At 52.1% G+C, this 27,993-nt stretch overlaps 5 protein-coding genes across 5 annotated transcripts; 4 read left to right on the top strand and 1 right to left on the bottom strand.

Moving 5' to 3' along the window:
• The first annotated feature begins 2,812 nt into the window (after positions 1 to 2,812).
• On the top strand, positions 2,813 to 7,356 carry KVR01_012340 (cleavage polyadenylation factor subunit RNA14). Its single transcript, XM_044791520.1, has 3 exons — positions 2,813 to 4,081; positions 4,133 to 5,591; positions 5,646 to 7,356. Exons 1-3 carry the CDS (start codon positions 3,305 to 3,307, stop codon positions 6,707 to 6,709), a joined length of 3,300 nt encoding a protein of 1,099 aa, XP_044638528.1. The 5' UTR covers positions 2,813 to 3,304; the 3' UTR covers positions 6,710 to 7,356.
• A 3,480-nt stretch (positions 7,357 to 10,836) lies between these two features.
• On the top strand, positions 10,837 to 14,104 carry KVR01_012413 (uncharacterized protein; the record flags this gene model as incomplete). Its single annotated transcript, XM_044792068.1, has 3 exons — positions 10,837 to 11,205; positions 11,264 to 11,379; positions 11,452 to 14,104. The coding sequence occupies 3 exons, from the start codon at positions 10,837 to 10,839 to the stop codon at positions 14,102 to 14,104; spliced, it is 3,138 nt and encodes a 1,045-aa protein (XP_044638601.1).
• Positions 14,105 to 17,426: 3,322 nt separating this feature from the next.
• On the top strand, positions 17,427 to 19,139 carry KVR01_012329 (uncharacterized protein; the record flags this gene model as incomplete). The annotated part of the gene is made up of 4 exons (XM_044783792.1): positions 17,427 to 17,675; positions 17,750 to 17,996; positions 18,069 to 18,846; positions 18,953 to 19,139. 4 exons carry the CDS (start codon positions 17,427 to 17,429, stop codon positions 19,137 to 19,139), a joined length of 1,461 nt encoding a protein of 486 aa, XP_044638517.1.
• Positions 19,140 to 19,682: 543 nt separating this feature from the next.
• Positions 19,683 to 23,694, bottom strand: KVR01_012383 (uncharacterized protein). The gene is made up of 4 exons (XM_044784944.1): positions 21,939 to 23,694; positions 21,285 to 21,885; positions 20,578 to 21,200; positions 19,683 to 20,481 (listed from the first exon to the last, which is right to left on the bottom strand). The coding sequence occupies exons 1-4, from the start codon at positions 22,139 to 22,141 to the stop codon at positions 20,436 to 20,438; spliced, it is 1,473 nt and encodes a 490-aa protein (XP_044638571.1). The 5' UTR covers positions 22,142 to 23,694; the 3' UTR covers positions 19,683 to 20,435.
• A 48-nt stretch (positions 23,695 to 23,742) lies between these two features.
• Positions 23,743 to 27,854, top strand: KVR01_012460 (uncharacterized protein). The gene is made up of 3 exons (XM_044785899.1): positions 23,743 to 24,168; positions 24,258 to 26,353; positions 26,425 to 27,854. Exons 1-3 carry the CDS (start codon positions 24,050 to 24,052, stop codon positions 27,162 to 27,164), a joined length of 2,955 nt encoding a protein of 984 aa, XP_044638648.1. The 5' UTR covers positions 23,743 to 24,049; the 3' UTR covers positions 27,165 to 27,854.
• Positions 27,855 to 27,993: the final 139 nt, after the last annotated feature.

The raw sequence follows: 27,993 nt of genomic DNA, 5'->3' as shown, positions 1-27,993 counted from the left end.
AATTAAAATATTATTTATATATTTATTTATTTATTTATATAAAATATAAATATATTTTATTATATTTATTATATTATTAATATATTTTTATATAATATTTTTAATATAATATTTTATTTATTTATTTATTATAAAATAAAATTTTAAATATATATAAAATAAATATTAAAATAAATAATAAAAATAAAAAATAAATTAAAAATTAAATTTTATTATATAATTTAATAATTAATTTATTTTTTTATTATATTATATTTATAATATTTTTATAATATTTATTTTATTAAAATTTATATATATAATTTTAATTAAATATATTAATAAATTATTTTTATAATATTAAAAATATTAATTTTATTTTTAAATATTAATAATTTATAAATAAATTTTAATATAAATAAATTAATTAATAAATAAATTATATAAATATTTTAAAATAATTATTTAATAAATAATATTATTTATTAAATAATATTTTAAAAATACTTTTAATATTTTATAATATCTTTATAATACCTTATACTTTTATATTTTTAATAATAAAATTAAAATAAAATAAAACTTAAAATATTTATTATATTTATTATATAATTTATTTAAATTTTAAAAATTATATTTATTTATTTATATAAGCTATAATTTTACCTTTAAAATACCTTAAAAGTACTAAAGTACCTTTAAAATACTTTTATTTTTTATAAATATTTTTATTTTTTAACCTTTTATTTTTTCTTTAAGCTTATTATTCTTTTAAAGGAATTATTATTAATATTTATAAAATTTTTATAATTTATTTATTAATAGTTAAATTAAAGTATAAATTATAATAATTTTTAAATACTATTTTTATTAATTTAGTTTTTATAACTATTTAAAAGTATTAATAATAACTTAAATATTATTAAATATATAATAAAGCTTATAAATAAGGGTTTTATTATAACTTTTATTTAATAATAAATATTAATTACTATACTTTTAACTATTTTTAAAAACTAATATATATTATTTAAATAAATTTTATATTTAACTAATACTTTTTAAAATAATTAATTTTTAAACTTTTTTAAATTATAATAATATTAATAATATTATAAAAGTACTATTTAAAGTATATTATTATATATTAATTTTCTTTATTATATTTTAAGTATTTTTATTTTAATAAAATAGGCCTTTATTTTAAAAAATAATATTATATTAAAAATAAATATTTTTTAATTATTTTTTTAATTATTTTATTATTTTTTAATTATTTTTAAAATATAATTTTATTATTAAAAGTTAAAATATTATTAATTATATTTTTAATTAGCCCTTAATTTATTATTAATTTATTATAAATTAATATATTTATTAAAAGTAATAAATATTTTAATATTATTTTTAATAAAGTTTTATAAGGCTTTTAAAAAAGTTAAAATATTAAAAATAAAATAAAGTTTTTTAAAATAAAATAATTTTTATTATAGCTATTTAATAAACTTTAATATATTTTTATAAATATTATTATAATATTTTTAATTAGCCTTTATTTAACTTTTATAAACTTTATTAAAAACTTATTTATAAATAAAACTTTTTTTAATAAAAAAGAGCTATTTTATTATTATTATTATTATATATTTTATAAACTATTTTAAAATATTAAATATAAAATTAAATAATTTTTAAATTTAATTTATTATATATTAGTTAAAATATTTTTAAATTTTTTAATAAATACTTTTATAATATTTTTATATTCTTTAATATAATAAAAAGTATTTTTAATTAAATAAACTTTTAATTTTATTTTATTAATTATTAAAATAAAAATATTAAAATTATAAAACTTTTAATAAAGGCCTTATATTAAATAATATAAAGTTATAATATATTAATTAATTTATTTTTATTTTATTTTAAATAATTAAAAATAAAAGTAAATATTTATATTAAAAATAATATTAAATATATTTATAATTATTATTAATTTATTTTAAATTATATTTAAAAAAGAAAAAAAAAATTATAAAAATATATATTTATAAATTTAAAATTTTATATAATAAAGGGTTAAAGTTTAAATATTACTACCTTTAGTATAATAGCGCTAATTAGCTAATATATAATTAATATAGTAAGTAAATATAAAGTAAATAATATTTTAAAAGTATTTTAAAGGTATTTTAAATATTTTTAAAATATAGTTAAAATATAATTAAAATATAATAAAAGTAAGTTATAATTATAATTAAAATATATTTAAAATAAAATATAAATATTATTATAATATTAATTATATACTTTTTATTTATATATTTATATTTAATAACCTAATAGTTTATTAAGGGTATTTTAATAGTATATTATATATAAAATATTAAATTAATATAATATATATTTTTACTTATATTAAAAAAATACTAGACTTTTGCTATTTAGCCTAATTAGGTTAAGGTTTTTAAGCGAGCTTTAGCGTATTTTAAGCGAGCTACTAGCCCGTTAAAGTTTAAAGTTGTCAAAGTTGGTGGGTTGAGCAGCAACGACGCGCCTCCACTCTTTCTTGTGTCTCTCAGACCGCGTTTAATGGAGGGCGATCGCGCCTGAGGGGGGACAGGGGCTTAAGGTCCCTGGTCCATATCATGACAAGGTACGGGGGTACTTGCAGCAAGAGTGACGCGATGGGTCATTGATTGGCAGTGTCCTGAGTTACTAGCGCGACAATGAAGCTTCGCAATCGTCCCCGGCAGGCAGCCTTCCCCATTGGGGCCCACTCCGAGGAGTCTGCCCAGGTCAAGGTGGTCGCAAAAACACCCAGGCTTGGAGTCAACCACCGACATATTCTGCATGACCTACCGACCTCAAGCCCAGCAACAAATCGACGAGGGCTTTATCTTCAAGCCAGCATCTAACATCTCATCGCTTACTGCCTTCTTTTTTCCTCAAGATCTGCCCATCTCTCCCTTGCCTAGCTTTCCTGTTGCTCGGTGGCTCCCTGTGGCCTTGGCTGTTGGAGGCTTGTCCTTGCGTCAAGGGCCAGCAGCTGTCCTCTGTCGCCTCTGCACAGCCGCCCCGACCCCAAACGGCCGTCCTTTGTCAAAGAACGACTGACACCCCTCCGACTCACTTCGATGTGCTTCACATAGACACTGCGACCACCTGTCTCGCTGCTGCGGCCAACCCTCGCTCGCGCGACCGCGACACCCGAGTCGCTTTTGAAAAGTGCCGATCCCCTCGTACTGATTCATCGATTCGTCCGCTGTTCGAGTTCGACCTACCCGTCGGTGAATCACCCACAACCAGCACAGACGTCGCAGCCATGGCGAGCGAAGCTGTCGAGGAAAACACATGGGCGCAGAGTGATGGCAACAATGAAATCGAGGGGGGCAATGAGAATATACAACTTAGTGACAACACGCAAGACCAAGACTTGAATCGTTCCGCTCCCGCTTCTGCTCATGCTCCCGCTCCCGCAGCCCCTCAAACATCTGGTGACTCCGCACCCAATACTGATGGCGCTTCCGAAGATGTGGGTGAATACGACCCAGAGTCTGTCTCCGTGACTCCGCTGCCGCATGTCGGCCAGCAGGTGTCCCAGGCGCCTGCTGCTCAGTCTACTCCTCAGTCTACTCCTCAGCCCGCCAACAAGAAGCGCAAGACGGCAGGGGGTTTCCTAGTGGGAGACTCCGAGTCGGAGGATGATGATTCCCCGGCCCCTGCTCCTGCTTCCAATGGCGCCGTGGCCGATCCAGCCCCAGCTCCTCACTCTGTTCCCCACCCTTCCCCTAATGCTTCCACTCCCGCCCAGGAAGCCCAGGGAGCTGTGTCTAATGTCCCCCCAACTTCTCAGGCGAATACTGCCCCAGTTGCGTCGGTCGAAGAACCTGACAAACGCGCTGTTGCCCCGGCGGAGCCCGTCAACAACGGTGTCAAGCCTCCCCAGGATGTCGTCACCACGCTCGAGGCCCGCATCAAGGAGGACCCTCGCGGGGCCATGGATGCCTGGCTTGACCTGATGGCCGAATTGAGGGCGCGAAACAATATCGAGAATATCCGGTCTGTCTACGAGCGGTTCCTGGCTGTCTTCCCCCAGTCGGTAAGTCTGCGCGTCCCCAGAGTGGCTGAGCGAGTGCTGATAAAGACCTAGGCGGATGTCTGGACTGCGTACATGGAGTTGGAGCTGAGCATGAATAATTTCGGTGGGGCAGAGGAGCTTTTCAAGAGGACTCTGCCGACCATCCGGAACGTGAGGCTGTGGACAGTGTATCTTGACTACATCCGACGACGCAACGACCTGAGCGACACGACGGGTCGGGCCAGGGAGACCATTGCGCAGTGCTTCGAGTTTGTCCTCAGCAGCGTCGGTGTGGACAAAGATTCGGGTCCAATCTGGGCCGAGTACATCCAGTTCATCAAGTCTGCACCAGGCCAGGTCGGAGAGACAGATTGGGCTAGCCGACAAAAGATGGACCAACTTCGAAAGACATACCAGCGAGCGATTGCCATCCCCACCCGCAACCTCAACACGCTGTGGCGTGAGTATGACCAGTTCGAGTTGGGAATCGACAAGAAGGTCGGCCGTGCGTTGCTCGCCCAACACTCCCCAAATTACATGTCTGCCAAGAGCACCAACATGGCCTTGGACAACATCAATCGAGGCCTACAGCGCACCAACCTCCCGCGTCTCCCGCCTGCACCTGGCTTCGATGGCGATGACGAGTACACCGAGCAGATTGAGCTGTGGAAGAAGTGGATCAGCTATGAGCAGTCTGACCCCCTCGACTTGAAGGCAGAAGACCCAGCGACTTGGAAGAAGAGAGTACACTATGTCTACCAGCAGGCCCTGATGGCCCTTCGCTTCTGGCCAGACATGTGGGTCGATGCTGCTGAGTGGTGTTTTGAGAACGAAATGGTCGGCCCTGATGGCAGAGACATGGGCCTTGAGTTCTTGCTGCAGGGTATTGAGGCTAACCCGGAGAGTGTTTTGCTAGCTCTCAAGCATGCCGATCGCGTCGAGGCTACTCATCCCATTGTCGAGGGTGATGAGGCAAAGGCTAACCGTGGCAATGCCGTCAAGGCTCCTTACAATAAAGTTCTGGACACCTTGTACGACCTGGTCAAGAAGGCCAAGGACCAGGAGAAGGCCGTCATCGACAAGATCAACGAGAATCATGCAATGGACTCTGCCCCCCACGGAGCTGCTGGTGACTACGAGGATGCCGCCACGTCCGAGGAGAAGGACTTCAAGCTTGCAGCCAAACAGGCACAGATAAAGGCCATAGAGCAAGGATTCTCGGCTCGGACAAATGTGTTGTCTCGGACGATTTCCTTTGTCTGGATTGCTCTCGCGAGGGCGATGCGCCGTGTTCAAGGCAAAGGAGTTGTGAACAGTGCCATAGGTGGCATGCGCCAGGTTTTCACAGACGCCCGTCAGAGGGGCCGCCTGACTAGCGATGTGTACGTGGCCATCGCTCTCATGGAGTGGAAGGTCTACAAGGACAATGCTGGTGTCAAGATCTTTGAGAGGGGGGCGAGGCTCTTTCCTGAGGACGAGTACTTCATGGTGGAATACCTCCAATTCCTTCATTCCAGGGATGATTTCACAAGTGAGTTCGTGCCTGGCAGCACTGCACTCAGAGGGAAGCTAACAGACAACGCAGATGCCAGGGTCGTCTTTGAGAATTGTGTCAAGAGGATGGCAGAGAAGCCCGGCTCTGTTGAGAAGGCCAAGGCGTTGTTTGCCTACTTCCACAAGTACGAGTCGCAATACGGAGACAGATCCCAATTCGTCAAGTTAGAGCAGCGCATGGCCGAGCTCTTCCCTGAAGACCCCAAGCTGGCTCATTTCAAGGCACGTTTCGCAACGGCAAACTTCGACCCAATCGCAGCTCGCATCATCGTGTCACCATCCGCTCAGCTGCGACCCAAGAATATCATGCCCTCGATTGAGCAACGAGCGTCAGTGCTGAACAGCCCCCGCCCTTCTGTCCGACAGCCAGTCAGTCCCCGGCCACAATTCGTCAACTCGCCAAAGCGGCCCCTGCCAGTCGAAGATTTGGACGACTCGTTGAACCCTCCCCGCAAAATGCAGCGAGGCGAGTCGCCGCTCAAGGGCGCAGCTGGTCGGCGTCTCAATCAGCAGAATCGCATGCAGGCCGCCCCTATCTCTCGAGACATCACTTTCCTCCTGAGCCAGATCCCGCCGGCTTCGGCCTACGATTTCCCTCGTTTTGACTCGGGCAACATGGTTCGATTCCTCCGGGAGATCCCCGTTCCAGACTTTGCCTCTTGGAAAAACAGCCAAGACCGGGGCACCCGCGACGCTGGAGCCCGCATCCCACCGTCGCATGGCCGCCAGGTTTCCGCCGACGTCACGCATTACCCGTTCCACGGCCGCAACTCTCCGCGGCCTCAGAGCCCCTTTGGCGCCAGCCGTGGACAGATCGCCTCTGCTGCTGCCACCTATAGACAGTCGTCTCTCCGCCCCGGATCTAGTGGCTCAGGATATGAGCCACCGCCTCCGGCTGCAGTATACACGCAGACTGCGCCACCTGGAGCGCCAGCCATGGGGTACGGTCCTCCGGCAAACATGTCCGTTCCAGATAGTAGCTGGCCACCACCGATTTATGGCGCTCCTCCGGGCCAGGCCCAATACACTGTTCCTGCCCCGCCTTTTGGGCAGGCTCCTCCGCAGCACGATCAGTACAATGGCCGCTATTACTAGTTTGATCAACAGGTGATGCGGGAGGTTCCGTGGCTTCGGGCGAAGAACGCTGCTCCATGTGTTGCATCGCGCGGGTGCCAACACGTTCTTGGCCTCCCCGCCTATGATCAGAAGTCGACGGTGATCGGCACTGGTCAGCATTGGGAACGCGCAGGATTCGGTTTGATCAATCGACAGGGATGCAAGCAGCGCGCAGTTACTCGGTTGGTCTCGAAAAATGCGAACTCTGGTCACATTTGATTCCAAGAGTTAAGTCTGCCTGGGTTGCTGCAATCGATGGAACAAGATGCTTCTCGAGCCAGTGCGCCGTGTATTAATAAGAGGGAAAGGAGTTCAACTGCGTGTCATGGTCCCTGCGCTGTTTTCTTGGGCGGAGTTCAAGGATATGAAGGAGTCTCGAGGTGACAAAATCGCATGGGGTGGGCAGATCCGACGGTCTTTAGTTGATGAAGAGAAGCCAGGTCAACACATGAGCTTCTGATGTGATGATGGCCTTTAGGACGGAATGTGCTAGATTCTCGAGTACCGATGGCCACTCATCGGTTCCTTGCGCGCCATCTGGGCCTTCAATACAAAAGAGGCACATCATTCCAAGTTAGTGAGATAGATCATGGAAGAGCATATTATGAAGACCACAGTTTCATCTGCTTTTTAGCATGTTTGTTAATCACGAGCAGTGCATGCTCGACCGTGTGTGGACACCGAAGCTTGTGGGTAGAGAGCAAGAACGGCATATGTTGGAGACCATCGCATGGTGAGATGCGGAGCCTTCGTTCAGTCAACCGTCAAAGCTTTAAGCGAGTTGATTAAGCCACAATCTCCGGTTAAGGATTCAAATGAGTTGCGGCCTCGCTACTTAGGAGCAATGCTATAATTGTGTGAGCACAACGGATTCGTGTCACCACTTGTGTTCAGGATGGAGGTCTTCGGTGGTCCTAGAAGACGGGTCTCCCGAGCAGCTTCGATGTCCGCGACTTCAAAGTACATTAAGCAGGGCGTGGCTCTCCATGCACACGAAGAGTCTCATGCAATGCGAAGTTCAATTCCGTCTTGCCATTGAGCTTTCAGCCCCCCTGGGGCCCCCTCACGCTCATGCACCCAGGTTAAAGCCAACCACTTGTATAGTGTGTTAGCATTTGAGACTGGCCGCCCGTGACAGACCTCTCACCTCGGGCGTCTGTCGGGACCTGGAAGCTCTTGAGTCTTCATCCGAAGCAGCTCTGGACGACGCAAGCGCTCGAATTTGCGAGATGATGTGCCACGGAATGAAATAGTTGTGCCACCTGTTCCTCCTGGAGGTGGAGGCCTTGCCATACTTCTAGGCCTCATGCATAACATAAATGTTATTCTTTTCGTCTCCGATACGATGAGCCGCCCTCGAGACTTTTGCTATGAAAGGGATTCTACTACTGCTGTCGTATATCTCGGAGATCGGATATTCGCACCCGCCAAAACGGACGGTACACCCATATCAGGGAACTCGGAGATCAAGGTGCGTAATTTAGCACCAACCCACGAGCAATTATCCCATAGGATGTTTTCCCATAGAAGCTTACCCCATAGGAGACTATCCTATAGGAGGTTGTCCTATGAGAGGTTATCCCTTGGGGCTTGGGTGTGCCCTCCATTTCGGTGGGTGCGAATATCCGATCTCATATGTCGAGTCCTCCTGTCTGTTTGAGGTGGCCAAGGTTTCCAAGACCTTAATGCTTCCCGTGCGGCCCCGTCATGATGCCTAAGACTTGTAAATAACAATTGAGCTCTCCGTTACGTCTGGCTCTTGGAAAGCTGAGTGTGTGACCTTTAAGGTGGATGTCTCTGGGCATCTTTTTTCACTTCCAGATTGAGCACGCTGTTATGTTGAGTTTGTCACAATTCAATCATTTACGTGGCAAAGAGCGTGAAATCCAGTCAACGGTTTCGTCCGAATCATCACATCTTTCGTTGCTCGTTTGCACTTTCGCAGATTTTGCAGTCCAGGAGGAAAATAGTAGAAAGTTATCCCATGTCTTCAAAATTGGTACCAACTCAACGTAATTGGCAACAGGAGAGCATCTAGGAAATGGCAGAGTGCCAACTGTGGTTTCCCACTTCGGATCCCCTTGAACGCCACTGCCGGCCCACACTGCCCTTGTTCTGGCTATTTCAATGATATCTGAGGGCCAGGCTTTAAGTTGAATTTGACTGAGAAATCGATATGGAGTTGGAGGATTGCGTGGTGGTCCTCTTGGTCATGCAGTGACTGCAGTGTTCCCGAAGGTTCTGGGAGACGTGCTGCCCACCTGTCACACTCTGGCAAGACTGCTGAATAGGACAATGCGAACGAATGCTGCACAAGAAAGCCCTCAGCACCATTGTTGACCTGCCAGTTAATGTGTGACTCGGGTCCCTGTTGATTGGATCCCCTTCCAAGTTCAAACCACAAGACTTCTGGTCCAACCACAGTGCCAACCACAGTCGTCAATCCTTCTCATCCCATATCTCTTCTCAGGACAGCCTATTGTGTGCTTGTTTCCCCTTCGAAGCCAGCCATTCCACAATTGCAAACACTCGGAGGATTCTGGAGCTGAACGCGTCCTCCCACACCCTGAAAAACATTACTTAAACCCACCTTTCCTCTTCCCCCAGACCTGCCAACCTTTTCTTCCCTCAACAACAACTTCAAGCAACCTCAACCGCGACTCGATACTGGCCACTCACTACCTGGACAGTTACCAGTCGATCACCACTGCCTTGAAGCAAAAAGCACTGAGGTATGCGACCGTCTTCCCCCATTCCTTGATCTTAGTCTGCTTCGCCCTCTCTCTGCCTCTCTCTCCCAACGTCAACCATCGCTGCTGCCACTTCCACTTGCCCAGTCAGCAGAACTGCCCAACACCACCGAGGAACCTCCTGCCTTACTACGGCTAGCTTTTCTTTTCCCTTCCCCAAGCTGTCTCCAACACCTTCCTACACGCTCTTCTTCGCACCACACCACCACGTCCTCCCATCAACACTCCTGTCTCTCGAGCCTTCCTCCTTCCTAACACACCAAGGCAGCAGCACTTCCAGCGGCACCTTTCATCACGCCCTGTTTCGTGCGTCTTCACGACTGGTAAGCTTTCTCTCTCTCACACACACGCTCAGTCCCAATTGATCTCTGGCTCAGTTTCCACATCAATCTGATCCGTCACCCATTACATTACCCTTCCCAACCCAGCAAGCACACTGCTTCCTTCAAAACTTCACCATCTCCAAGACACACATCTCATCCTCCCTCCTTTTACTGACTCTACGTAACGCAGTGACACTTGTCAGCAAACCAAACCGCACGGTTCATCAGGTCCAAAGACCAGACAGGTTTTCAGCCCAATCAAGGTATGTTTTCCCGCCGCGAGTGTTTGCCACCACGCCGAGCACAAACTTGGTCCCCTACATATCTCTTTTCCTCACTTTGCCCCCCTGGACTCTGATGAGCCAAACCACAAAGCAACAGCAATTGCCTGGTCTGTGTCCTCGGCCACAGTCTAAATTGATCTCGTCACGATACCCATCCACACCGCAGCATACAAGTCAAGTCAGACCATTGACATCTCGCGCCAAGCATTGCTCAGCTTTGCTGGCAACGGGCAACGATCCCTTCTTTCCCAACGTTTCCTGCTTGATTCTCCTCCTTTCAGGCGCGCTTCGTTCCGTCAAATCCCCTGGCCAGGTGCAAAGCTTGCTTCAGCTCTGCTCCACTAGCACCTTCCTAGGAAACCTCAACTGCCTGGTACCTACCATCCCTTGCCCAACTCCCACGCCAGCCCTCCAAAAGCAAACCCACCCTTCCATCCACGCCTTCTCCAAACAATCTCGGGTCTCCCATCTGCACTTACCGGGTCTGTCTTGTACAGACGTCTCTGATACAACGCACTTGGCCTTTCCGCAAACTTTACCCCTCCCCAACACCCACAGTACTTCCAAGGTTAGCCTTGAGTGCTCTCCGACCGCTCCATCTGCACCTCACCAGCTCTGACTTCAAAATCCCTTTCTCGTTCTTTTCCAGCTGTTCAACGCATCTCTCAGCCTCTCCCTACTTCTGCCTTCGAGACTGTCCTCCAAGTCTGACCATCTCTCACACACAGACCCATCCTACTTCAGACATCATGTCTCAGTACACCGGTGGATACCTCCAGGTCCCATCTTTCGATGGTCCGTCCGACACTCGCTCCCAGGGTTCGCACCACTCTGGCAGCGGTTCGCGCTCGCACTCGCGCCGGACCTCCCAGGTCAGCGGATCTCATGTGTCCGCATCTCATCCGGGCTCCCAGGCCCCAGGATCAGCCCCACCTAGCAATGTGGGCGCTCCCTCTGGTTCTGTGGGCAGCCGACCACCTAGCAACGTGGGAAGCCGCTCGCCGCCCCGGGGCTACCCCGAGCCTCTCGGTTTCGACCCTGCCCGTGAGCCCGTGGGAGACATCTTCAAATCCGAGTTGAACAAGAACATCGACCTGCCCCCCGAGGCTTACGTCATGGTAAGAAGCACGCTTCATAACACACTCAATCTGCGCCTTTCACTAATACTGTCATCAGGGCAAGCTCGACCACCCTTTTGCCAAACGCCCCGGTCTGGGCGTTGCGGGAAAGAAAACCCAGATCAACATCAACCAGTTCAGAGTGACGGCAATGCCTTCTTGTGACATTTACCAGTACGATGTAGGTGTCAGCATCCTTCATACTCCTCGTGACTTCTCTGACAGTCTCTCGTAGGTCACCTTCAGCCCGGTGCACAAACTCTCGAAGCCCTCGTTCCTCAAGACACTCTGGAACACGAAGACCGTCCAGAAGAGGCTCAAGGTTGACGACAAGTACGGGCCTTTCGAGTTCAAGTGGATCCACGACGGGCGTGCCCTAGCTTGGTCTCGGAACAACATCCCCGAGATGCGCATCCGAATCGACATGGACGCTGAACGCAACAGGATGACAAGGCCGGGACAAGACAACTGGCATACGCTCTACATCAAGCAGAGCACCAAGATCCGCCTCGCTTCACTCAAGGCCTACCTTGAGGGCCAAGCTGAATGGGACAAGACAGTCCTGGAATGTATCAACTTCTTCGACCACCTCGTCCGCCAGTTTCCATCGGAAAACCTGCTGGCAATAAAGAGGAACTTTTATGATTACGATACGAAGGAGTGGATGATTCTCAACCGCCGGTCCTTCGTTCATGCCGTCAAGGGAATCTACGCGGCGATCAAAATCAACTCTTCCATGAAGAGCGGCGGCATGGGCATGGGCATCAACGTGGACGTGACCAACACGTGCTTTTGGCGGGGAGGAACGCCTTTCATTGAACTGGTCGTCAACTACCTCGCCAGCGTGAAGAAGGAGTGGCAGTACCTCGACCACCAGGGAATTGCGGACGGACTCAAGCCAGAGAAGTGGGAGCGCACTGATACGAAGCCAACCACGTACTTCCCCGCCAAGTCTGAAATGTTCAGGTCCCTTCGGCGCCTGGCCAAGTGCAAGTTCCATGTCAACCACCGTGGCAAGACAAACGACCCAAAAACCTACACCATCAAGGACTTTGTCTGGGACGTTGATAGGTTCGGTTGGGACGGCGCCAACGCCCGCAACTTCACATTCACGCTGAAGAACGGCGAGGAAATCACCGTTACCAAGTACTTCCACACGCGGTACAACGTCCGGCTTCGGTATCCGGATTTCCCCCTGATTCAGACCACTCGCGACGGAGTCTTTCCTATGGAGTGCGTCACCATGCTGCCGTGGCAGAGGTACAACTTCAAGCTGGATCCTGATCAGACGGCCGCCATGATCAAGTTTGCTGTTACAAGACCTCCGGTCCGTGCAAATGCCATCATGACTAACATCAAGGCCCTCAGGTGGGTTGACGATCCTTATCTGCGCGAGTTTGGTGTCAAGATCAGCCCGCAGATGCAGTCAGTGCCAGCACGCATCCTTCAGAACCCAGTTGTGCAGTTCGGCAAGAAGACAGTTGATCCACGAACCAGCGGCAGGTGGGATCTGCGTGACCAAGTGTTCGCTGAGCGGAACATCCGCCCTCTGAAGTCGTGGTCCATCATTGTGGTCCAGAGGTGTGTCGATGAGCCCACGGCCGCGCGTTTCGGAGCAGCGTTTGCCGAAACTTACCGGAAGCACGGCGGCCAGGTCCCGACAATGAAACCCAAAGTTCACCAGTTAACTTTCCAAGCCAGCGGAGCGACCGCTGAGGACATTGAGAAGCTGTACCGCCAGACTGGTCAGGAGAACGGCGCGTTGCCGGACCTCATCTTCTTTGTCCTGCCAGTCAAGACCACCTTCATTTACGAGCGCCTCAAGAAGAACCTGGAGATCCGATTCGCCATGCTGTCACAGATGGTGTTCTGTGATCACGTCAAGAAGTGTCAACCCCAATACTGCTCGAACGTGGCCATGAAGGTCAACGCGAAGCTGGGGGGCTTCACTTCGAGGCTCCAGAAAGTTCAGTTCTACACGGTGCCCACGATGATGATCGGAGTTGACATTTCGCACGGCGGCGCGGGTTCGCAGGCGCTGTCCGGACCACTGGCTTCTATGGCTGCTATAACCATGTCCATGGATCGGGAGGCGATCAGATACTCGGCCGTCTGTGAGACCAACGGCCACCGAGTGGAGATCATCACGCCTTACAACATCAAGAAAATCTTCCCCGACGCCGTGCGCCGATGGTGCCAGAAGAACAACCGCGCTCCCGAGCACGTCTTCTACTTCCGCGACGGCGTCGCTGAGGGCCAATTTGCCCACGTCATGGAGCATGAAGTGCAGGGGATTCGCGAGGTGCTCCACGAGATTGGGAAGAACAAGCCCAAGATTACTGTGGTCGTCGCTACCAAGCGCCACCACATCCGCTTCTTCCCGGGCAGTGGTGCTGGCGACAAGAACGGAAACCCTCTGCCAGGCACCATAATTGAGCACGAGGTCACCCACCCCTTCCACTACGACTTTTATCTGTGCTCCCATGTCGCGATCCAAGGCACTGCTCGGCCTGTTCACTACACTGTCATCCATGACGAGGTTCAGTACCCTCAAGACAAACTCCAGGCCATGATTTACCAGCAGTGCTACCAGTACATCCGCTCCACCACGCCCGTGTCCATCCACCCCGCGATCTACTACGCGCACCTGGCTGCTGCTCGCTCCCGGGCTCATGAGGACATTGCCGCGTCAACCAAAGACCCATGGTTCCAGCAAATGAAGAAGATTGAGAAGATGGACGAGAAGAAGGACGAGAAGAAGAAGAAGCCAGCGGAAACGGAGCGGTCGAGCAAGACCCCTCAGGAGCCTGCAAAGCCGCTGTTGAAGATTGGTGGAGATGAGGGTAAGGCGGATGCACAAAACATTAATTTCTTCAAGGGCACGATGTGGTACATCTAAGGAGATTACAAGGAGCATCCTGAAATTTCCTAGATGCGAAGAAATGGCGTTGCTTTATTTTTCTTGTTGGAAGGGGGGGGCTTCCAAAGAGAGCAAGTACAAGGCGATGCCGGGAGAACTTTTTGGACGAGGGGGTTGTGCGTTTGCATTCTTTGGGGATTTTGGTCCACCTTTGATACTCTTCATTGGTAGGCCATAGTCTAGAGTCCGTGTGGTTTCACAGTGAAGAGCCACAGACAGATAGAATGACAATCAAGTGCGATGCATTTATGAATTCAGTCAGGCGAAAGTGGGATTCCCACAGACAAATGGGATGACTGCAGTTCGTCCTCAGTGTCTTGTTGGCCAGGCAAAATTCTTTGCAGTAATCCTCCGAGTTGCCGGCCCTCTCGACACACTGAGGAGATATTCACATGGCTGCGCCAGCACAGGAGTGGGCAGATGCGAGAAGAAACGACAGTTGCTGAGGAGGTCCCGTTGCTGAACCGCAAGCAATTGGTGAGGTTTTGAAAGAAGGGCCAATGATGCGGAAGCCATGACAGCATTCGGCGACGCTGTATGTATGTGTTTCTGCCGCACCTCAAGGGACCCAGCCAGTCTGAGATGGCAGAAATGGCGTGTGTGGGAATAGAAGGGAGGGGAGAAGGTCTGTACATGGCACGATGGCCAGGGGCAAGGCGCGTCCTGAGGCTCTGGTACTGAGTTCCTTCTAGTAAGGCTCGTCCGTCAGCGTTTGGTGTACATGTATATATGGAATGGTCTCTATCTGTCATGATCTCTCCTCCCCGACCTCGTGTCCGACCTCGTCTGTGGAGCTGACCCCAGCCCGGCTTACCCGGTTTGCACCAGCCCGTCGGGCCGGCCTTGGCTGCTGCTCGTGGGTCAGCCTGCTTGATCCAAGCCGAAAATTTCTTGGCTGAACGCCATGCGAATATCTCGGGGGGTTGGGGACTTCTCAATGGCTACGTATAGAAAAAAAAAAAAAGTGTTAATTCCACCCCATCTGCGCCTAGGAAGCGGAGCGGAGGTTTAGGCTTTGGGTGGCCCATGCCGCCCGCGCTGCCTTGGGCCAATGATGGGCGGCGCGGCGGCCGAAAGAGGAAGTCGACAGGGGTGGGCTCGTCCCGGATTGCGCAGCCGGGCCGGGCGACAGAGACAGAGTACAGTGCACGACAGAGTCACACTGTCCTCGGCGACACAGACACAGACACAGATTGTATATGAGAAGCAGCCAAGGGATGTGGTACATGCATGTGAGGGCAGCCGTGTCCCATTCGTCTTCTGCTCGGGCGAGCCGGACTAATAAGTGCTTGCTTGGGTCCCGCCACTGAAGCAGGAGAAAATCAGAGAATCTTGAAGGACAAGATGGGCACATCAGGATTCACCCGGGAGCGATGGAGCGGAACTTTGGAGGCTCTAGACACATGGAGAGATTCAGACCAAGGTGAACCTCGAAGGGACGAGGACCGAGGACCGAGGACCGAGGAACTGGGACGGTGGATAAGGGGACAAGTGGCGATGAGAAGTGTGTCGAACCGGAAGGCAGATCAGCCGAGGATATGACAGCCTCGGGGAGCATTTGAAAGTGATGATGTTGCGGTGTTGGGTTTGTGGTTTCCACAGAGTGCAATTAGGGGTGGCAGTGGCAGCCGGATGGTGCTGTCGAGCTTGGCGTCTCGGTGAGGGGCGCTATTGGAGCACGTGGGATGAACAGGATGGTAGATGAATGTTTCAAGGCGATATAACTTGATGAGGATGCGGCCTAGGGCAAGACCAGAGGCTGGGCAGCTGGGCAGCTGGGCAGCTGGGCAAGCCTGGCAAAGCTGCCTCGGCCTGGGACACTCGGAATGCCCAAGGAGAGTGCCAGGCCGGCACTATCGAAAAGGACGTGAGCGTGTTGTGTGGCAGATTGATATGTGCTGGCTGGACCCAACAATCGGAGGATTTCCAGGGGCCAAGCGCGGGCAGCAGATGCGATTGGACTCGATCAGGGCTGCAGTCCCGGCAGCTGGATTGCAGTGCAGGCAGGGCATGGCCGAGACCCAGTCGAACATCTGGCTGTCTGGATCGGCGGTCGCACGTGTGGCAGCGACCAGATCCGGCACCCGTGATCTGGCACCCGTGATCTGGTATCTGTGATCTGATATCTGTGATCTGGCATCTGTGATCTGGTATCTGGGGTGGATGGTACGGCGGCTGGGAGGACAATTCCATGTCGAAAATGCACCGTGACAAAGGGAAAACTTTGGCCAAGACAAGACGTGTTGGTGGACATCAAAGGTTATGGCAGCACCAGGGACGAAAGAGGAAATGGCCGCGAGGGATCAGGGCTCGTGCCTGTTGTCAAGGCCTGTCTGTTGTCAACTCAACCCATCAGTGGTGGTGGTGGTATATCATACATACCATGCATGGTAGATACCTACTGATGAGAACAAGTGGAAAGGGGGTGGGAAGGGATGGAGGCAGGAGGCAGGTGGCAGGGAGGGACATGGAGAAGCCACACCTTCCCCAGATTCCGGGGGCGGGCCTCAACCCGCCTACCTGCGTGGGGAATGGGGTAAATGGGGCCTCTTCGGCCGTGGTAACCACATGCAGCCTGGGCCGGTCTGGGCAGCGGCTCAATTGCATTGCGCCCAGAGGCCAGCCTGCCTTACCCCAAGCCCTGCAGATGTCCCCGCAAACAGTCGAGTGGGCCCCGACGATGTCAACCACACACACACACACACACACACAGACACAGCACACACCGCGACGTGAACTACCCCGCGCACCAGCACCTCTGCCTGTCTTGGCCTTGGGCCCAGGCTGGCCCCGGATTGGACCACGCGACCTCGGCTCCATCACATCGGGCATCTGGGCAAGGAGGCAGCGAGGAGGGTCCTTGGAGCACACGAGCCCTCGGCCACAGCAGAGGTGCACATTGCAGTTGTATACGAGAGTGGTACTATGGGGTACGGAGTACCGTGGTTATATGAAGCCATGCTGGCCCCCGACCGATCGCCAGCCGTCCGAGTCCCACGCAGCAGTGTCGCATCCGCTCCGACATTGGACCTTGAGCCCCGGCCTGGCTGGAGTTGCGCTCCGTATATTTACTACAGATTAAGTTTAACCAAGTGAGCCCTGCCTGCCCTTGCCGGGGTGGTCGCCGCGATACTAGGTTCCACATTTTGTCTCCAAAGGCTAATCCACTTGGCAGATAAAACCCAATCCGCCCTCTCTTCCTCCTCCTTTGCCACGGAGAGAGCTCGAGGCCCTTCTCTCCCTCTTCTTCTCTCCCTTTCCGTCTTCCGACAGGACCAGCCTGACACCCCACGGCGGCAACATGGACCGCAACAGCGAGAAGCTGGGCGTCGACCAGATCGACGACAATGCCGCATACCAGACCGACTCCAACATCCTCGACAATGAGTTCACCCCAGCCGAGCAGAAGCGCATCATCCAGCGCATCGACCGCCGCCTCGTCACCACCGTCGGCCTCATGTACTGCGTCTCCCTGATGGACCGTACCAACCTGGGCAATGCCATCATTGCTGGCATGGGCAAGGAGCTCATGCTCATTGGGGACCGATACGTAAGTATACAGCCTCTCGCCCATGTCCTGCTGCCCTCTGCGCAAACCTCTCCGGCCTGACCCTTGGTGCACAGTCAATCATCACTCTGCTGTTCTTTGTGACCTACATCATTTTCCAGCCCCCTTCGACCGTCATCTGCCGTGCCGTCGGCCCAAGATTCCACCTTGCCGGAATCACTCTGCTCTGGGGCGGATGTATGATTGGCATGGGGTTTGTCTCGAGTTGGGATCAACTGGCCGGCCTCAGGGTCGTCCTGGGTCTGCTCGAGGCTGGCTTCTTCCCCAGTTGCGTCTATCTCCTCAGCACCTGGTATACAAGATGTAAGTGCTCCGCCCAGTCCCCGGCCCCTGTCTCCCCGCCGCCCATGGCCACGCAACTCACAGCTACCTCAGATGAGATGGGCAAGCGCTATGCCGTCTTCTACCTCCTGGGCTGCGTCGCGTCCGCCTTCGCCGGCATCCTGGCCTTTGGCCTGATGCACATGAACGGGCTCGCAGACCTGACTGGATGGCGTTGGATTTTCATCATTGAGGGTGTCATCACCTGCGTCGTGGGCATCGCCGGCTACTGGCTGCTCGTCGACTTCCCAGACTCCAAGAGGAAGTCGTGGCGCTTCCTTCCCGAGCGCGAGCGCGCCTGGGTCGTTGCTCGCGTCAACGCCGACCGCGGCGACGCAAAGGTCCACGCCTTCTCTCTGGCCAACTTCATGCGCGGCGGCACCGACTGGAAGATCTGGGCCTACGCCCTGATCTTCTTCAACACCACCACCATCAGCTACGCCCTCGCCTTCTTCCTGCCCGTCATCTTGAACGAGTCCCTGGGCTTCGAGGTTGGCGCCGCCCAGTGCCTCGTCGCGCCCCCCTACGCCTTTGCCGGCTTCGTCATGTTCGGCACCGGCTGGCTGGGCGACAAGTACAGGACCAGGGGCATCCCCATCCTCATCAACATGACCTTTTGCATCATTGGCCTGCCCATCATGGGCTTCCACCCCAACCCCGCCGTCAGGTACTTTGGCGTTTTCCTCGTTACCGCCGGCGCCAACTCCAACGTGCCCGCGACCATGTCTTACCAGGCTACCAATATCCGCGGCCAGTGGAAGCGGGCCTTCTGCTCCGCCACGCTGGTAGGCTTCGGCGGACTCGGCGGTATTGCCGGTTCCTTGGTCTTCCGGTAAGCTTTCCTTTTGGGTGACGCCCTGCGACTGCGGCAGCCGCCTCAGATGTTGCATCTTCTTTCCATCTCCTGTCCACCCCTTTTTACTAACGCCTGTGTATAGAAACCAAGACAAGCCCTCATATCACCCAGGCTTGTATGCCTGCATTGCCTGCACCCTATTGAACATCCTCTTGGTCGGGATCCTTACTGTCTACTTCAAGATCGAGAACCGCCGGGCGGACCGCGGCGAGAAGGAGCTCGAGTCCAACGACGAGGACTTCCAGCCTGGGTTCAGGTACACGTGCTAGAAATGTTACGGGGATTATGCCGCGCAGGCGAGTTGGCCCTCTGTAAAATTGTATCCTTCGGGGATTTATCCGAGCATATTACCCTTATGATCTGGGCTCCCGCCCGCTAGAAGAAATACCATCATGGATATGAGTGACGACCTTGAATTGCTTCGGTGCGCTTGATACAAATTTGAACGTGGCCTCGGGAGGCTGTGCCAAGCCGGTGGGTGTACAAGTGGGCAGACGTGCTCCGTCTTGGCCCCTGGGCTAGTCTTCGATGCAGAGTTATAATTTCGTTTTCTCATCTCCCGCATTCTGCGCTACGACACGGCCTTTGGTTGGAAATGGTCTGGTGTGGACATGTGCACATGCTTCTCCAGGAGGTCTCGGAACCCAGGTGAGGTCCAAATATTTTCTCGTTTCACTATATTTGGATGGCATAACCAATTCCAGAATAAAATGATCTTATCCAAGACCCCCATCTTAGATTGAGCATGAATATTAGAGTCTCAGGAAGCGAGAGTACATGTTGACAGGCACCATGGGGCAGTCTTCTCTATTAGCAGAATATAGTTCCGGGGCTTTGAACTGGCGTTTTCACTCAGCCCTGGCCATTGTTGCGCTATTTTTCCCACACCAAACTCTCACTTAATACCTGCCTGTTTCGTAAGGGAGAGGCAGGTATGAACTTCCTGAATGGAAGTGGAGTTCCTGGAGCCGTTGCGCCGGGTTGCCACGGCCAAACAGCGCCATCAACACGGGTTGGACTTCGAAATGAGTCCACTGCGACAGTCTCAAAAGCTCCCTAGTGGCGTCTTCCCAGGCCGAGAATAATAATCTGCCCCGGCCATCATTAGGATGATATTATTCGGCCAATTCCAGCCATCTTTACTACACGTCAGATTCAGCTCCCGGCTCACTGGATCTATCGGTCGTAGCACTCGACAGGACCCGTGCCATATCGCAGTGGCACATGACAACCAAACTGAGTCCCGGCGCGTCATTGAGAGCCCTCACGATTTTTCGGTGTGTCACACGATCCGTCATGCGCTCCTGCGAGGTCCCCGATCACTTCTCACCCACATGTAAGCTGAGTCTTATGGCCGGTTGGTCAACCTCAGCAGCTGACTGGACGAGTATGTTGATGGCCTGGAGATGGCGACGCAGGGCACCTGAATCCCTGGACACAGCCTTATGACAATTGCGAGAGTGTCATTTATCTGTGAGGTCTCGACGTTCCAAATTTGAGGGAGGCATTGAGGCTCAACAGCCATGCAGTCAATGTCCCCCGGGACATTTCAGATCCCGGCATTGTCATACGGTAGTAGCGTCGTTCATGCTAGCGCGGACACTCTCTTTCCTGTAACGTAAAGGGTGAGCGTTATCCCGTGGAAGATGTCCCATCAGGTTTTGAAATGACACAGCTGCTGGGGAGTATTAAGAAATTTGAACGTACCATGGCTGCAACTCAGCCACCTTTGCCACCTCTCCCCACTCAGTAAGCCAATCCTCGAGCTTTGTGAGCTTCTGGAAGAGGAGCGGTTTGGCCCCGCCTCGCTTGACCCTGGTGTCAATTGCAGCTCGTAGGTAGGCCTCGGCGAGTTCCCTATTGCCCTGCTCCTTGGCGATGCCAGCCATGTACAGCTCGCAGTTCAGCTTCGCGATCTGGCACTCTCCCTCGGGTATCCGCTGTAGTGTCAGTGTGAGGAGGGATATCAGGTAGTCCTTGGAGCCGCCGTGGGCATCTACCCTCTGCCGCTCCAGCTCGGTGAGGAAGAACAGCTCGCCGACGGCTTCGGGCGAGCCCTCGCCGAACTCTTCTGCTCTCTGCCGGCATATCTCCATTTGCCTCTGGGCGAGGTATGCGCTCGGCAGAGCGTCGTAGCCGGCGGACTCGCCCATGTCTAACCACCGAGGAAAGTTCACGGCGCATTCGGGCGTGCCCAGTACGGTATCCGTCGCGTCCAGCAGACATTTCCAGGCTCGCACAGCGAGGTCATGCAGGGCGAGAGTGTCCTGGTCGTCCAAAGAAGCCAGGCCCTGCAGTACCCTGCGCACGGGATGACGGTCGGACCAGCCCTTGTGCAATCCTGGGTCAGTGTCCGGTCTGGTTGGCCGCAGTGTCGTTCCACCGGGAGGGGAGCAGACGGATAACTAGCATACCAGGTTTGGCTCGGCTGCAGCGGCTGCAGCGTAGTTGACCAGCGCCTTGACGATCCTCCCCACCCGCTCCTGTTGCCCTGGGACACTCAACAGGTGTACGACCATGGTGAATATCCTGTTCAGGATCTGGGGAGGCTCGTGGCGGAGCAAGGCGCGTATCTGGTCCGGAACCTTTCTCAAGAAGACGACGGCCTCGTCCAACTTGTCGGCCCGAAGGAGACCCCTCAGCATATGCATGGAGTCTGTCACCTGCTTGGTCTCTGGATGGGCAGTGCGGCCTGAGACGAACTCGACATCTATGGTTTGCCCATACATGTACCCGCGCGTATGGGCCAGAACGGCCTCTGATATGTGGAAGATGTCCGGAGGCCTGATAGATGGCGGGTGTGGCAAAGGTGGCAGCGTCGCCCGCACGAGACCCTGCTTCTTTCGCCGCAGGTGTAGAGCCAGACGCTGGGAGTCCACCACGCGGCCTGTTGCTAGCACGACAGAGCGATCCGTTTGGTTGACGGAGTCCATAAGGGACCGGACGTCCTCGGAGACAGTCCTGATATTTTTGGAGTACCCCCACTGCTTCATGCGAACCTTGTACATCTTGGGCCTGTGCCCATGTCAGACTCGTGATGCGACATTGTAGCATTCAGAGGGACTCACGACGCCACGAGGTTATGCTCCGTGGCCATGATATCCATGACCTCTTTGAGCTTCCTCTTCTCGTCTATGTAGAGCCGTCTGATGGTCTCCCTGTGCCGGCTCCAATCACTGATGCTGGGGCCACCGCCTCCGTCACCCAGCGATCTCCTCATGCTGGGCGTCGATGCGGTTGACATGGCGCCAGGGGTGGCAGTACGCGGCATCGCCACAGAGCATAAGCGCACCTCGCCTCGGCTGGCTCTGGTCAGCCGGGTTCTTTAGGTTTGGGCGACACAGACCTCGGGGGGATTGTAGATGAAGGGATGGACGATGGACGACGGACGACGGACGATGGACGTTGAAGCCTGTCGAGCCCCTGCGCTAGTTGGAGCGGGTGCCTAGGTGCCGCTTTCCAATGGGTGGTGCTTGGCACTAACATTGCCCCTGCAAACCCTGCCCCGGCCCGGTCCTTGGTGATGATATCCGTTGACCTGGTTGTACCGTCCGCAACCTCAGTATTACAACCTCACGGCATGGGAGCATTTAGACTCGGGGTTGAAACCACATCTCCCGGCGGAGGCTCCAGCAGAGGAGAGATCACATCAAGGCTTCGTAAAATGATCCATGCCGCGCCGATTTGACCACGGCACTGCCCCTGGCGAATGTGTCTGAAGTTGTAAAACGAGCAATAAGCTTTTGTCGTCCGTTAAGCCCTCAACGGTCTCCAATCACACCCGAGGTATCAGGGCTGTGATCGTCCTGGTCCAGAACATCATGCTCCCGTCTAGTTCCAGCTCGCAGCCTCGCGATTCGAGTAAACTTAAGACTTGGTATGGATGCCCCTAGGCACTGCCTGGCTTCTTCCTAATTGGTTCTTCATAACCGGGTTCCTGGTATCTGGAAACGGGGTCATGCTTCAACCGGAAATGTTGCGTTTGTGCTGATGAGGCAGGACGGTCCGGGCCATCGCCGTAGCAGGAGTAAGTGACTGCGACGGCGGCGATGACAATTCCCGGGCGCAGAGAGCGAGGGACCAAGCTGACCAGCACCGGAATGTAGACTGGGTTCTTCACCGACAGCTACGACATATTCGCCATAGGCCTCGTCACATCTCTTCTCGGAATCGTCTACTTTGGGGGCAAGATCCCGGATGCCGACGACACAGCCATCAAGGTAGCGACATCCGCCGGCACGGTTGCTGGCCAGGTTGGATTTGGCATACTGGCCGATGTCGTAGGACGGAAGAAGATGTACGGGCTGGAGCTCATGATCATCATCTTCTCCACGCTCGCCCAGAGCCTGTCGTCCAGCTCGCCAGCCAGTCCATAGCCGGGCTGGTTGGGTTCTTTATGCTGACGGTGCTGTTCTGCACCATCGGCTTCGGGTTCTGGAGGTTGTCGGGCGGGGCCTTCATGGCGCTCTTCACGCTGAGCCAGTTCTTCTTCAAAGGTGTTACCGACGCGGTACCAGTCCACGTCGCACGGCATCTCGGCAGCGTCTGGGCCTCTGAGGACCATCGGGGCGGATGCCGCCAAGGCCAAGGCGGACCCACGCTGGGCTGCGCCTTGGACAGCCCACATCATGCAGATATTCGCTGCTCTCATGGCCCTGGGCTTCTGCACCTCGTGGCTGGTCCCCGAGTCCGCGAGGAAGACTCTCGAGGAGCTGGCCGGGGAGGATGCCAGCGCTGCCGGCCTGGTCGACACTGGCTCGGCTGGCGACAGGCCGAGCCGCTCTGCGACACGTAGCTAGTGTCCTTTTCCTCCTCTTCTTTTTCTTTCTTTCGTTTCTGACCCTGGAATATCCGAGATATGGAGTCTGGCTGCTCTGCTGCATTAGAAGAAATAATACATCAATCAGTATACGGTCGAGGTCGGGGTACCTGGGTACCTTGGAGACCTAGGTACCTAGGTACTTATTGCTGGCCCGGGTACGGGGGACCCCTGCCATCGCACAACTCCATCTGACAGGACTGACGTAGCGCTGGTCAGGGGCTGAGGCGGAGCTCCAGTGCCCCTCTGTGGTAGTTCGCAGCCGGCCCTCTACTGTCCAAACCTCGTCCCAGACCGCACGCAGCCTCTGGGTCTGATGTCGCCAACAACCAGCCGACAGGACCCCAAGACCCAGGCAACATGGCCTCGTTCCTCCGAGGAAAGCAGGCGGGCATGCAGAAGGACCTGTCTGCCGCCATCCTCCCGCACCTCTTCGCCCCCGACGAGCAGGCACGCTTCGGCATCAACTCGCAGATCAGGTAAGGAGAAGAGGAGAAGGGTCGACCGTTGCACCGTTGCACCTCGCGACAGACAGACCGTCTGCCTGGGCTAACCCGTGCCGTCACAGCTGCCTCGCCTACGAACCGGTCCAGTCCCTCCTCGCCGTCGGCACCAACGAGTCCAGGTTTGGCAGCGGGCAGATATACGTCTTTGGGCAGGGCAGGATACAGAAATACTTCCACCTGTCCAAGCCCGGGTCCATCCGAAGCCTGCACTTCTCCGCAAATAGGCTGATCAGCCTCAACAGCAGGGGCGAGCTGACGATATGGGATCTCGACACGGGCAAGAGGATCGCCGGGGGCTCATGTGGCAGCGCCGTCGTCACCCTCGTCACAGACCCCATGCTCGACTGGGCCCTCATCGGCCAGTCAACCGGCGAGGTCTCGGCCTACGACCTGGACCGCGAGAGGATGTCTCCCTTCCGCACCCCAAACTTCTGGCGTGAGAAGGACCCAAAGTCCACCATGGCACACCTCGTCTCCATGCAGCTACACCCTCGCGACATCGGCAAGTTGCTGGTAGCCTACACCCACGGCGCCGTCATCTACTCCTTCAAGCAGAACCAGCCCACCAGGTTCTTCGAGTACGTCTTGGCCCCCGGCGCCCCCGGCGGGAACTCGGACAACGTCGACTCCCTGCGCAGGCCCAGGCTGCTACATGCTGCCTGGCACCCCACGGGCACTTTCGTCTTGACCGCCCACGACGACGGCAGCCTCGTCTTCTGGGACCCCAAGGACGGCCGGGTCGTCATGGCGAGGTCCATCTACGACATGGCTGTCGACCAGGTCACTTCGACTCCTCCGCCTCAGAGGCTCATCCAGCCCTTCACCAAGATCTCATGGTGCTGCAAGGAGAACCCGGATGATACTGCCCTCCTCATCGCCGGGGGCCAGGCAACCGACGAGCCGCAAAAGGGCTTGACCTTCCTGGAGCTGGGCCAGACCCCCGTCTATGCTACCTCGTCCTGGCAGGCACTCAGCGACCACTTCAAGGCAAAGCGCCAGCAAACTCTGCCCATCCCACCAGGCACCGACGTGACCAACTACTGCCTGATCCCACGGTCATCGCCTCACTTTGCCGGGGCTCAGGACCCGCTCGCCATCCTGGCAACCCTCTCCTCGGGCGAGCTCATCACCATGAGCTTCCCCTCCGGATATCCAATCAGCCCCACCAACCAGCTCCACCCCTCGCTGTCCTTCGTGCATCCCTTCGTGACCAAGGTCGCAGTCTCGACTCTTGACCGGGGACGGTGGCTGGGGATGATAGAGAAGCGCAGCAAAGGCGAGGATCTTGTCAAGGGGGGCGCCGAGGCCCCGAAGCCGCGAAGGCGATACGAGGGCAGAAATATCATACAGGTGGCCCACGCCGACAGCACCGTCCGCCTCTGGGATCTCGGCCACGCCGATGAGATAGAGAATCCCGCGCAACTGCAGGTTGATATCGCCAGGGCTCTCGGCCGGTTCGAAAACGTAGACGTGTCTGCCATGCACCTAGCACCAACCACTGGTGACTTCGCAGCCGGTACCACCAGCGGTGATGTTGTCATCTACCGATGGGGGGGAAACCACAACTTCGGCCAAGAGGACACCAAGCAGCTCGAGAGCAATCCTGGCGGCCTGGTCGACATCAGCTCGAGGACTGAGCCTTCTTTGAAGGAGGGTCTTCAGCCATACGTCCTGTACGAGACCGGGCAGGGGCCAGTCACCGCCCTCTGTGTTTCCGATGTCGGATTCGTAGCTGTTGGTTCCGAGGGCGGTTCTATCAGCATCATTGACCTGCGAGGCCCATCTGTCATTTTCAAGGCGTCCGTGGGAGAGCTCGCACAGAAGGAGAAGAGGTCGTCCTTCCTCAGGGGCCACTCGAGCGCTACCGCCACAAAGGACCACCCGGTTGTGATTGAGTTTGGAATAATGACACTCGATGATGACAAATACTCTAGCATCGCATGCTTCGTGGGCACCGCTCAGGGTAAAGTGGCCACGTTCAAGCTCCTGCCCTCTGGAAACAGCTATTCGGTGGAGCTGGCCGGCGTTGCGAGCCTTGGCGACAAGATCATCGCGCTCTGTCCGATCCAGGCTGACACCGGCCGGCCTGCTGCAGCTACTCCAGAAGTGATGGGCGGCCTAAGGAGCGGCCACCACGTCAATGGCGTGCTGGTAGTTGGTGAGTTTTCCTGTCTCAATCTTCCCACCTTTTATTGCTCCTCAAACCGGATACTGACCAAGACGGCCCAGCTACTCAAACTGAGGCCCGTATTTTCAAGCCGTCTAGTTCCAAGGGAGCCTCCAAATCCTTTGACGATGTCCTTTGCGACGCAGCCGCTATCACCGACTTTGAGTTGCACGGTTTCGCGCTGGTGGCCACCTTCGGCGATGGTAGCGCTCGCGCATTCTCTCTGCCAGGCCTGAAAGAGATCAGCAAGGCCCCGCTCCCCATGCTCGACCCCACCCGAAGCACCAGCAGCATCGTCTCCTCGACCGGAGATATCATCGGATGGGCTGGGCCTTCCGAACTTGTCGTCATTCCCGTATGGGGCACGGGCAAAGGCAAGGACCATCTCAACAACGACGACAAGCTTGTCAACCCCGAGGCCGTGATACCGCCCCGCCCAACGATTTCCAACGTGCAGTGGCTGTCGGGGACGCAATATGTGTCGCCGACAGACCTCGACCTGCTGATTGGTGGGCCCGACAGGCCGGCCTCGAAGAGGATGATGGCGGCAGCAGCGGAGGAGGCAAGGTTGGCCAGGGGAGGCGCGGGTGCAAGTTCTTCCGGGACTGGAGCAGCAAATGAGGGATGGGGCGAGTATCTGCAGCGACAACTCAACGAAAGGACGGAGAAACTAAACCTCATGGGAGACAACATGGAGAGCCTCAACGATCAGAGCCAGGGCTGGGCCGATGATGTGAACAAATTCATTGGCAAGCAAAAGAGGAACGTGGTGATGGGAGGACTGAAGTCCAAGTTTTTCTGATCCCGGCGCTCGGGTTTATTCATTTGACGGCACGGCTTAGAGATATCCAGGTATATTTTCTATTCTTCTCATTTGGCTCTCAGAGTCTTGCGCGACGCTCAAGCAAGGACTTGTGTTTCTGTGACGCGTCTTGGAACCCGATCCCGTCTGAGTGATCAGCCTTGCGAGATCCATGACACCACGCAACTGGGCTGAGTATCACTGCATTAGAGACTCCTAACATGATTGCAATCAAAAAAAGAGTGGCACAGCAAAAGGCCAAGACCAGCAGGTCGGCCTTTGCACTGCTCGAGTCGATGTGAGGCTTCATGTGCTCGACGGCCCAGACCAAGCTGCCCATGCATATCGCTTGAGATCCCACAAATGCGCCGAGCCAGTGTAACAGGTCATTGTCGGAGATCGGTCTCATCATATTTTCTGTCCTCTGTTGTTCGCTTTCTTTTGTTGACTTCGTAGCTTGAACTCCCTGGGTTCTGGACTGGTGGATTGTGTGTGCTCAAGGACAGGGAGCGAAGAGCGCTCGGTCCAAGGATAGAAACGATGGGCTTTAATATACTCTCGGTCGCACGTAATCAGCCACTAACTCTCAGTTATTGTCACACATTTGCGAGTCACTGGATCTTCTTGGTATGTAAAAAGACACTACTCACTTTGTTTTCGGCGCGCAGATTTTCTAGTACTGCTCTTGAAAGGGGACTGGATATTCATTGCGACGCCATTCCGAGTCTGGAACCCATGGCGGGTGGTAGTTGATCAAAATGACGACTCGGGACATACACACGTGCAGTGAGCAAGCGCGGAGCACTTTAACTTGACATTAAAGAAATCA

Source organism: Diaporthe batatas (genome assembly GCF_019321695.1).
Source record: "Diaporthe batatas strain CRI 302-4 chromosome Unknown Contig00019, whole genome shotgun sequence".
NCBI classification, from domain to species: Eukaryota; Fungi; Ascomycota; class Sordariomycetes; order Diaporthales; family Diaporthaceae; genus Diaporthe; species Diaporthe batatas.
Note: the sequence above shows the minus strand (reverse complement) of the source record. Positions and strands in the feature narration are given on the sequence as shown.